This window comes from Sinocyclocheilus grahami, unplaced genomic scaffold (assembly GCF_001515645.1).
Source record: "Sinocyclocheilus grahami isolate Dianchi unplaced genomic scaffold, SAMN03320097.WGS_v1.1 scaffold1312.1, whole genome shotgun sequence".
NCBI classification, from domain to species: Eukaryota; Metazoa; Chordata; class Actinopteri; order Cypriniformes; family Cyprinidae; genus Sinocyclocheilus; species Sinocyclocheilus grahami.
This window is the reverse complement of record NW_015506491.1, coordinates 458,179-469,677: the sequence shown is the minus strand read 5'-3', so window position 1 is coordinate 469,677 and position 11,499 is coordinate 458,179. Positions and strand designations below refer to the sequence as shown.

Here is an 11,499-nt window from a genome sequence, read left to right as displayed (position 1 = left end):
TCTCTCACACACACACACACACACACACACACGCGCACACACACGCGCACGCACACACACGCGCGCACACACACACACACACACGCTCCTGTCACACGGACCTCCTCCTGCTGTGAGCTCCTCCAGAGGACGGAGAGCTGCGGCGGCGGGACGTCTGCGCCGCAGGAGACGAGCTGTGATCCTCAGACTCGCTGGACACAGTCACACTCCTGAGGAGAAGACACATGTCACATACGGCCTATCAGAGCCCTGAGGATGATGATGCACAGTCACAAACACACCTGTTCTGCCTCGGTGCGTCTGTGGCGCTAGGACGAGCAGGAGTCGAGTGCTGGACGGATGAACCTCCATCCTCCACCTCCATCTCACTGTGAAACACACACAGTCAGTTATTCAGTTCAACACTCCACAGGCAAAACCACTCGACATGTCTCCTTTCAGACTGAAGGAAAGAAAACATCCAAAACTCACATTTAAGTGTCCATTTTACTGCCATTATTCAATACATATCTTAAAAGGCCGCGAGTTTTTTTTTTTTTTTTACCAATGCTGTTGTTCATGATTGAGCTTTAATCGTCTGAATTCAAAGACAGACGTACCTGCTCTGGTTCTGTGTGTCTCTGTCTGAGCGTGTGACGGATGCAGGGCTGCTGGGACGAGCAGGAGTCGAGACCGGAGCGGATTCACCCACACTGAAACACACACACACACACACAGTGCAATCAGCAGTGGACAGTGAACAGTCAACAGCTACATATAATTTTGGGCTTTACTATCCATCATCCAGAGTTGATAATGCTCAAAAAGATAAAAAGTTATAGACACTGAAGTGCCTTGAAACAAATTGTACCACACTGAATTTTTTTAAATTTCATATAAAAAAATAAATGAAATCAGTCCTGGAGCAATCCAGGAAAATAATGGGTTGAAAGTCACATGTCTCATGAGTTTCTGTTTCAAATCGGAGTAAGATGCCATGAAAAATGAGATTCCTGCAACCATTTTTCTGAGACTATGTCTCCATTACAGATTTGCGCAAAACTTTGGCAATATTTTATAAATGTCGATAAAAAGGTATTGCGAAATGACGGCGTTTCCATTAACCAATGTTATGCGACTAAAACGTAACCTTTGGCCTCCAAGTCAAATAAGTCATGGCAAAGGATTTTGGCTATACAGGGTTTGTACAGGAATCATGGAGTTAAATTTAATACCTTTTAAGACCTTTTTAAAGACTCTTTCCATACATTTTAAGACCTCATCGCCACTCCAAGTTTTAACCGTTACATCAGCGACACTAACTTACATTTACTATATACTGTTTGTAAGACAGCACAACTAAACAGTCTTAGTTTGTGATAACTCCTTATCAATACAACATAATTCAGAAGTGGGGAACGAAGCACAAGATAATTAATTGAGTAACTAACCAATGCAACCCAACAAACAATTATTAGACCAATAAACAAAACAACTGACAAAACTTAGAGGAGGGGAAATAAAGCTCTCTGAGTTCACACAGTATATTCAAAAGATGAATGTCACATCAACTCTTATAACTGTCTGCAACCCATAGCTGTTTTGTGGAGCACTTCTCATGACAAACACTTGACTGATCAGACAGTTTAGCTGTGATTACAGAGTGCTTGATTTGATCAGAGAGTCAGTACTGTACCTGATCATGGAAGGTCAAATAATGATCACAATTATTACATTTTAATTGTGCATCCCAAGCCCATGCCAGTAAAACAACCCTGCATCCAACACCAGCTGCAGAAGTCAGATTTGACTGATCACGGGTCAGAAGTAAGGAGCGATAACTGACAAGATGTTGGAGGATTTGCTCCTCAACTGATCCCGAGCTCACTGACAAATATCTTTTATCGTAAGGTGTGCTCCCTTTACACAGTGCGCGCGCGATCGCGAAATCGAAAGTGAACTGCGACTGCGAGCGCTCATTCAAAGGGGATTTAAATACCCCACATATTGATAGCGGCGCCCTGATGCACGAAAATTATATACAATATTAGAATGTTTGCGGGAGCGGACACAGCACAGAGAGCCGCTTCAGAAACGTGTGGCGCGGCTGGATTCTGGAATAAACACAAGCATTGAGTGGCCGCAATCAGCTTCAGTGGCCGTATCAGAGCCACACTGCACCGCAGACGTGTGCAGCGTAAACTGTCTAAGCATTAATGGTAGGAAAGCCCCTTATACTGGAGCGCCGCCACGTTTGAAGTGTTTCTTGGAGGTTATAGTACACTGATTGTCTAAGCATTAATGGTAGGAAAGCCCCTTATACTGGAGCGCCGCCACGTTTGAAGTGTTTCTTGGAGGTTATAGTACATTGAAGAATGACCATATGACTTTTTACATACGCCATGTGACCTGTAAATGCGAAAAAGCCGTTTCCATTGCAGTTTTGCAAATTATTCCTTTATCGCATTGCCTGAAAAACCACCTCATGCGAGCGTAAAAACGTTTTTGCGATATATGTGCGTTTTTGCAAAATTTACGCGTTTCCATTAGGCGTATTTTCAATTCGCAATTTGAAGGGTAATGGAAACACGTCTAGTGATAGCTGTCATACACATTAATCACACGCTGATGTGCGCTCATATAGGTAGTAATCATGCAGATACAGCCACATTCCCCACAAAACACACACATATATGAAAAATGTTGCATAGGAAGAAAAAAAGAAGAATTATTTGTGCATAAAGCAGATTGCTAAGTTATGCCCCTAACAGATGCCAGGTGCGTCACGAGCGAGCGCCAGAATTCAAATAAACAATATTCTGCGTATCTTTGACTTTTTTTTAGTGGATGGTCTCATTCTGTTTGTGACACTGTATGCTACAAAACCATGTTGCTTTTTACTACCAAGATGCAGTTTTTTGAGCGCAAGTTATTCCATAAAGGATAAAAACAATAACTGTCCCCGAAGAAATGAGACGTAAACAAAGGAATAACCATCCATATTACAACGTTATTGTTTCTTTGGACTAAAAGTGACAAAGTGCTCTATGCATGTTGTTCAGTGGACCCGTACCTTTCTAACTAAACTGGGATTTACAGCAGTGGATGCGTTTGGGACTCGTTATTACGATGAATCTGGTATGTACTGTGTTTTGATTATGCATGTTTTGATGTGTACTGCTTACACAGCTTTAGCAAATACATTCTTTATAAGCTTTCCATTGAAAAACAGCGATCTATAGTTGATGCTTGAGGCTTAGACCTTTATTAAGGTCCTCATTAAACCCTCATTAAAACTGAATGAGAAGCGGTCCTAACAGTTGATCAGATGCTGATGATACGAGTGTGAGCTCGTGTGAGTCCCAGTCCTCACCTGAGATCGCTCTTCTTCTGCTGCTGTTTGTGTCTGGATGAGCGTCTGCTGGCTGGAGGAGACACGGCGGGATCCTCAGACTCCATATCACTGGACAGAAGGATCCTGCGGGAGACGGCGCTCAGTGACTCTGAACACACACACGTGTGTCTGTGATGAGGACGTACAGTCGTAAACGCACCTGCTCTGCCTCTGTGTGTCTCTGTCTGAGCGTCTGACGGCCGGAGAGCTGCTGCTGCTGCTGGGACGAGCGGGAGAGGAGACCTGAGCTGAGGAACACTGCACCTCCATCAGCACACACTCAGACTCACTGAAATCAAGACATGACCACCAGATTCACTCATTAAACCACAGAGAGTCTCTTCTGTTGACAACACATTCATAAACCCTTACTAATGGACGATGTTCGGCACATGTTGTGTTGTCACAGCAGTAACTGTGAACTGAATCACGAGCTGCTCGTGTGTAAATGAACACAGTGCAGCACTTTGAGAGGAATATGACCGTCCCGTCAGCGTTTAGAGCGCAGTGCAGTGTTTCTCAGTCCATCAGAAACGATGAGAAACACCTATAATCACATCAACCTCTCCATCGCTGACTAACGTCTTCATTAAGACTTTCTGTTGATATGAGTTTGAGCTCATGTGAATCTGATTGTGAATCACCTGAGATCGCTCTTCTTCTGCTGCTGTTTGTGTCTGGATGAGCGTCTGCTGGCTGGAGGAGACGCGGCGGGATCCTCAGACTCCACATCACTGGACAGAAGGATCCTGCGGGAGACACAGATCCATCAGCCTTGATTATCACGGTGACCTCTCTTCCTGGTGATCTCTGTGGAGCTGCTTCGACACAGTCTGTACTGTATAAAGCCCTGCGTTAAGCTTCTCAATGGCCAAAACACATTACCGTTTCACGATCAAAACACAGAGTACAGACACTGGGGCAAAAGTATGGACTCCATGACTGAGAGCTGTGTGGTGAAGATGTCTGATGCTGACGCACCTGTTGCGTTTCTGTGTGTGACGAGCAGGAGTGCAGATCTGAGCTGACGAACACTCACTGAAACACACACACACACACACAGCGGTCAGACACTGGACGGTACACAACACAACACAATGATCTGGCATGTGACCTGCTGCTGAACCTGTTCTGTGTGTCTGAGCGTCTGACAGGCGTCTGGACCTCAGGATCGTCCGAGTCTGGGCCGCTGGGAACGACGATCCTGAAACACACGCTGCCTTCAGAGAAGAGCTCAGGCCCATTCACACACACAACTACACTACCAGTCAGAAGATCTGTGATGCTTTTTAAAGACGTCTCTTCTGCTCACCAAGCCTGCATTTATTTGATCCATAATACAGCAGAAACAGTGACATTTTGAAATATTTTTACTGCTTATAATAAATGTTCTGTGTGAATATCTGTTAAACTGTAATGTATTTCTGTGATGCGCAGCTGTATTTTCAGCATCATTACTCCAGTCTTCAGTGTCACATGATCTTCAGAAATCAGTATAATATGCTGATTTGGAGCTCAAACATTTATTATTATTATTATCAATATTTAAAACAGTTAAGTATATTTTTTCAGGATTCTTTGATGAATAGAAAGATCAAAGATCAGCATTTATCTGAAATAAAAAAGCTTTTGTAAAATTATACACTATACCATTCAAAAAAGTTAAAAACTCTTCCTGTCCAAAATCTTCTGACTGGTAGTGTAAGTCAACAGCTGTAAGCAGAACTACAACAGCAGCTAGTCAGAATGCTGGAGCTCTGTAACGTCAGACAGGTTCTGATTGGCTGTCAGTGTTTTTAATGGTTCTGGAAGCGCTATTGCTCCTCTGTGTGGTTATGGCTGTAAAGCCCTGTTCACACCAAGGACGATAACTATAAAGATAACGATATTAGCGTCCACACCAGCGAACGATATCGTCTGTTTATTCTCAGCACATGCGCGTGCGTCTGCCGCTTTAAATTCTCCAGCTCGTGACAGCAGGATGGATTCTGATTGGCTGTCAATGTTTGTATCGTTCATCAAGCTGGGAAAAAAAACCGCTCTGAAAGAGATTCAAACGATATCTTCTTTATCGTTATAGCTGTGGTGTGGACTCTGCCGTTCTTTATTATTCAGAACGATATCTTTATCTCTATAGTTATCATGCTTGGTGTGAACAGGGCTCTAGAGTGAATACTGTGAGGGTCAGATCTGCGGAGGTCAGTGACCTGATCTGCGTCTCCTCCTCCTCCTCCTCAGCGCTGAGCTGGCTGTCGTCCTCCTGCACCAGGCGTGAGATGGTCATGGCGGCGTATGCCGTCTCCGGCTGCGTCTCGGACAGGGCCAGGTGCAGCTCGGGGCTCTCCTCCTCCTGCTCCTCCTCCTCCTCCTCCTCCAGCTCCTGCTCCAGCTGCGTGAAGGAGACGCTGACGCCGTAGCGCTCGCTCAGCACGCCGTACACCTGCCGCAGACTGCGCAGACTCAGACGCGCAGACACACTGCTAACACACACCAGGAACAAGAGCAGACACACTTATACACTAGCACAGGATGGGTTCACGTTTACCCTTTTAGATTTACATTTGGTCTAAGGTTAGTAAACGTATGTGCTCGAGTCTTTGTGGTTTTTTTTCTTTAAATAACTCCATTAAGCCTTCAGTTTTAGTCATTTCTGTATTTCTACTTCTTATATTTCAGAGTTACCAAGACAGCATTTCTAATGTTCATTTAGGTTTTTACCTTTACATTTTTTCATCTAATATTTACATTTCATTTCAGGGTTGTGATGCACAGGATTAACATCAGACGCTTTACAAACACATCCATATTGCCATTTCAGCATTAATTATACACTATTTTAGAATTTATGAATATTTTGAGTTAGTTTTTTCATAGCTTCAAAGCTTTAGTAATTGTGCTTTTCTCAAATTATTAGTTATTGCTTGTATTAATATTTTGAGTTAACTTTTTATATTTTAAGTCATTTTAATTACAGTTTGAGTTTTAGTCATTTAGTTATGTGCTTTATGTTTCTATTTCTATATATTTTATCCCAGTTTTAGCTATTTAAATAATTCAACTTTTCAGTTAGTTGCCAAGGCAACATTTTTAATGTTTCATTTAAGTTTTGTATTATTATTTACATACTATTGTAGAATGTATTAATATTTTCAATGGGCTTTTATGTTTATGCCATATGATATAATATATATATGTATAAAGAAAATTCGGAGTATCGGCCGATTCTGTGCTAGTTGTAAGCCTTCAGTTTTAGTCATTTCTGTATTTCTACTTCTTATATTTCAGAGTTACCAAGACAGCATTTCTAATGTTCATTTAGGTTTTTTAGCTTTACATTTTTTCATCTAATATTTACATTTCATTTCAGGGTTGTGATGCACAGGATTAACATCAGACGCTTTACAAACACATCCATATTGCCATTTCAGCATTAATTATACACTATTTTAGAATTTATGAATATTTTGAGTTAGTTTTTTCATAGCTTCAAAGCTTTAGTAATTGTGCTTTTCTCAAATTATTAGTTATTGCTTGTATTAATATTTTGAGTTAACTTTTTATATTTCAAGTCATTTTAATTACAGTTTGAGTTTTAGTCATTTAGTTATGTGCTTTATGTTTCTATTTCTATATATTTTATCCCAGTTTTAGCTATTTAAATAATTCAACTTTTCAGTTAGTTGCCAAGGCAACATTTTTAATGTTTCATTTAAGTTTTGTATTATTATTTACATACTATTGTAGAATGTATTAATATTTTCAATGGGCTTTTATGTTTATGCCATATGATTTAATATATATATATGTAATTGTATGTTGATATTATATAGGGATGTAACAATACCATTTTTTCCGATCTGATCCGATCCAGAAAATTCGGAGTATCGGCCGATTCTGTGCTAGTTGGTACTAGTTTTCTTTAAATCAATGCAGAACTTCTATACCTCAATGTGTTGACCTGATCGTCACTCTTTTGTGTGTTAAACACAATTACTAAATATAGACAACTTCATTTGAATGAAAAATAACAAATGAAAAAATATATAATCATAATCTATGACAAAAATACTATTGTAAACTAGGTTAGAGGATAATTTAGCTGCAAAAGTTATTCTAGGAAAATCATGAGTGCACAGTAATTTGATAAAATCTAAACATTTAGTGAAGTAACGTTATTAAGTGGGGAACAAATAGAAGTGAATAAGTGTGCACTAGTAACAGCACTAGTTGACATCTCACTGGTGCTGTGTGTGTTTACCCATGATCCTCTGCGGCGGCACTGGTCTTCTGTCTGTCCTGTGAGGACGAGGTGACGGGCTCAGAGCTGACGCCGGGGTGTCCGGATCGCTTCAGCATCTGCACACACACACACACACACACACAGGGTGAGGAGAGACAGGAGCGTCTGAGGCGAGCGAGCGAGGCGAGTGAGGCGCACCTGCAGGAGGAAGGGCTCGGGGACGCGGTACTGCCGCTCGATGAAGTCCAGCATGTCCTGCTTGAAGTCGGCGTAGGAGCTGAGCTGCAGCACTGAGTGAGAGGAGCGCCGGCGCCGGATCAGACTCTCGAACAGCTTCTTCTGCACACACACACACAGAGAGAGAGAGAGAGAGAGAGAGTCAGAGACGTCACACACCAGACACACCGCAGCTCCGTCAGCTCCTCACCTTCCCGGCCGAGTCTGCGGCGTCGCTGAAGTGTCTCAGCAGCACCTCCTCGGCCCTGGCGAACTCCCCGCCGCGCAGGCACACCATGACCAGCTGCACAGACAGACAGAGACACGCTCAGGGTTTGTGCAGCCTTCTGAGAGAAATTCAAGCACTTTTAAATGACTTCCAGGCATTGCATGCAGCTATTTTCAGCTCAAAACACGATCCAAATTAAATGTTATTTTCAATGGGATGACCAAAATATAGTTTTGTGGTAAACAAACACCTACGTTAAATTAAAAAAACACATAAAATCGCCATTATAACCAGTAGATGGCAGCACTTATCAGCTTATTAGTCATTCATTTCTACTTTTAGCTTTATATTTAGAAATTATAAAATCACTGTTATAAACGATCAAATCATCAAGAAATCAAATTTTGTCAAAGTGTTGCACTTTTTTTGTGTCTGAAGTCAGAAAAGTCACGAAACGCCTCGAAGAACAAACTTTTCTTCAGTTTGCGACCGAATGACACCGAGCGCTTGCCGCTCAGTTCTGTGTGATACTACAGAAGAGTAGTGCAGCTCGTGTAATAAGAGCAGAACACACAGGTGTGAGATGAGGTTTTGCAGTGTTAGCATAGATCATTGAATCGGATTAGACCGTTAGCATCTCGCTCAAAAATGCCCAAAGAGATTCGATATTTATCCTATTTAAACCTTGACTCTTCTGTAGCTACATCGTGCACTAAGACCGACGGAAAATGAAAAGTTGTGATTTTGTAGGCCGATACGGCTAGGAGCTATACTCTCATTCCGGCGTTCATTTTCCGTCGGTCTTATCGTGTAATAGTCAAGCGCTCAAGCGCAGAGACCGCAAGTGTGTGGGTATTTGGACAGGGGGGCAGTGGTCGACCGATATATCGGCCGATAAATTTGGCATTTTTCAAATATCGGCATCGGCCGATAAGTTTCCTGTTTGGCCGATGCGTTCGAGGCGGGACTTTTATTTTGACGGCTCCGAGAGCGGCAGCGCCTGAACACACAGTGCTCACATTCTGCCTCTTGTTCGCCGTCGTCGTTAACAGTCCCGTCTAATACGGATAGAAGTCTGTCTAATAATCAGACAGAATGCTTAAACAACAAACAAACTTCCCAGAATACCGAGTGCCCTGTATTATATTTTTATTAAATATTTATTTATTTGTGAAAATACTTTGTCATCTAAAGTATACGTGTGTTTATTTTACACATGTATTTTTTGTATCCATTTTCAAATTTCTTAAACATTAATTAAAATAAATAAAACTATATCGGCTGTCAAAACACGCATATCGGTGGAGCCCGTCATGACCTGACCGCGCGTCACTTCCGCTCACTCACCGAGCTTGTCTCCGTTGTTGATCCGGGACAGGAACTGCATGCAGCGCAGCTTGACGATCATGTCGCTGTGTCCGTCGACGGGTCTGACCACCAGATCTGACACGACACACAGCGATATCATTATAGTGAGCGACACACAGAGCTCTGGCGGGTTGTGCGGGAGAGCGCTAGCGCTAGCGCTAAAGCTAGCGGATGTAAACAAACCCACTCACGCTCGATGATGCTGGTGAAGTGCGTGAAGGCCGTGTAGTCCGCGTCTCTGAAGGCGCTCAACGCCTTGAACACGTAGTAGTCGAAGCCCCAGCGGTTGATGATCCGCTCGTCGCTCGGAGAGCTCAGAGAGCAGGCTTTACTCGCGGACTCGCTCATCCCGATCAGCACACGCGCTTCCCGCGCTCAGACTGCAGCAGGGGGCGGGGCGCAGCAGAGGGCGGCGCCTCTGATTGGACAGCGCGATGTGACGCGAGGCTGATGTCAGAACACGTGTTGTTGATATATAGATATATAACTTATTCTTGAACTCTTACAGACTCAAAGAGCATCTCTAGTCTTAGAGGCAACAGGACACGTAATAATAATCTTCTTAAAGATGATAACTTCAATGCATGCGTTAAACATGTTTTAAAATGTACAATATGTCGATTTTAAAATCAATGGGATTTTTCCCCAATATTAATGTTAAGAACTTAATCAGCAAACCACAGGAAATAGAATTACTTGATAGTGTGAAACTCTATTTAGTGTTAAATTCTATTTACCAACCCTGTGTCTCTCATCAAATCAAAGAATACATTACTATTTATTTCACTTGCCCATTTCATTAAAACCTTAAAATGAAGATCCTGAATTCTATTGCTCTTCTTTCTTGTTCATACTTGCTACACAAGAAATGCAGGAGGTATTGCTTCTTCAACATGACCCATCTGGATGCTCCCGTTATTTACAGTATGAGACTGTGTTTACTAAACTGTAAAGGAATCTTCCATTTCCCCCGTTGCTCCACTGAACGTGCCATTCTTTAATCCCGTTCCTCCAGATGAAAAGCCTGATCTCTGACTGACTTCCTGGCGCTGGTATCTCTCTCGCCTCTCTCTGTAGAGCTTGCTCATCTCATTTATCCACTTCTTCATCGCTCTTCACTCCTGTGTGTGCGGGGACCCGTATAAAACTGTATTTGTAGGATACCACAAAGAATATCTTGGTGACATGATTTAAAAGATCTCAAACTCTTTAAGACTGAAACGGGAGTCAGAACAGTAGAAACTGCCTCATGAGCTGAAGTCTTGAATTAAAGCAGCCCCAGTTATTCGACGTTCTGCATCTTTTGAGCCGTCTGTGTACATCTGTATATATGCCAGGGGTATTGGACTCTGGCATACATTGAAAATGCAGATGCCAAGTCAGCTTCTCGTTCTGTTCTTTTAACCTCCAACAAATGCAGATCTGCTTGAGGTGTTACATAAACCCATGGTTCACATTCCTGGATAACAACTGTTGGGCTCATCTTGATGTTATTTACTTGTATTTCTTCTGCATATATTTTACTACTCCACCCAAAACTTATTCTACATCTTTCATTTTGTTCCCAACAGTTCTGTGGGATGTTCATCTTTATGCCCCTGGAGGTTAGCCCAGTAATTGACCATGAATTGTAAGACTTGTAAAGCTGGAATGGGTGTAGTCTTTACTGCTCCACAACACTGCCTCATCGCTTGAGCTTGAACTTTACTTAGTTTTTCCAACAGGTTTTTTGAGGCAGAACCATATACCACACAACCATAATCAAATACAGACCGTGAAGAAAAGTTATGAAGAAAAGCGTGCCCCCCATTCCCCTCCACTTACACATCTCATGACATTTCTCAACTATTTTATTAATATGTTCAGCCCAAGTAAGTTTGGCATCAAAAGAAATACCTAAAAACTTAAATACCGTCACCCTTTCTAATGATTTCTCATACATCTTCAAACTCGCTTCTGGAATAACCCTCTTCCTAGAGAAAATTACGGTTTTTCTTTTCTCCACTGAGAATTTAAATCCCCATGCGTATTCTTCTACTTTCCTTATTGCCTCTTGTATCCTCCTATTAATAT

The 11,499-nt window shown here is 42.2% G+C and overlaps 1 protein-coding gene across 1 annotated transcript in view; it reads right to left on the bottom strand.

Moving 5' to 3' along the window:
* Positions 1–9,844, bottom strand: part of terfa (telomeric repeat binding factor a) — a 12,136-nt gene extending 2,292 nt beyond the window's left edge. The window contains exons 1-14 of the mRNA XM_016255093.1: positions 9,618–9,844; positions 9,406–9,501; positions 8,041–8,159; positions 7,812–7,952; positions 7,632–7,729; positions 5,581–5,853; positions 4,500–4,577; positions 4,355–4,411; positions 4,018–4,122; positions 3,534–3,662; positions 3,353–3,457; positions 600–692; positions 282–368; positions 102–209 (exon numbers count right to left, since the gene is read on the bottom strand). Coding sequence (XP_016110579.1) covers positions 102–209; positions 282–368; positions 600–692; positions 3,353–3,457; positions 3,534–3,662; positions 4,018–4,122; positions 4,355–4,411; positions 4,500–4,577; positions 5,581–5,853; positions 7,632–7,729; positions 7,812–7,952; positions 8,041–8,159; positions 9,406–9,501; positions 9,618–9,774 — 1,646 coding nt within the window. The 5' untranslated portion in view covers positions 9,775–9,844. The remainder of the gene's footprint in view (positions 1–101; positions 210–281; positions 369–599; positions 693–3,352; positions 3,458–3,533; positions 3,663–4,017; positions 4,123–4,354; positions 4,412–4,499; positions 4,578–5,580; positions 5,854–7,631; positions 7,730–7,811; positions 7,953–8,040; positions 8,160–9,405; positions 9,502–9,617) is intronic.
* Between the last annotated feature and the right edge of the window lie 1,655 nt (positions 9,845–11,499).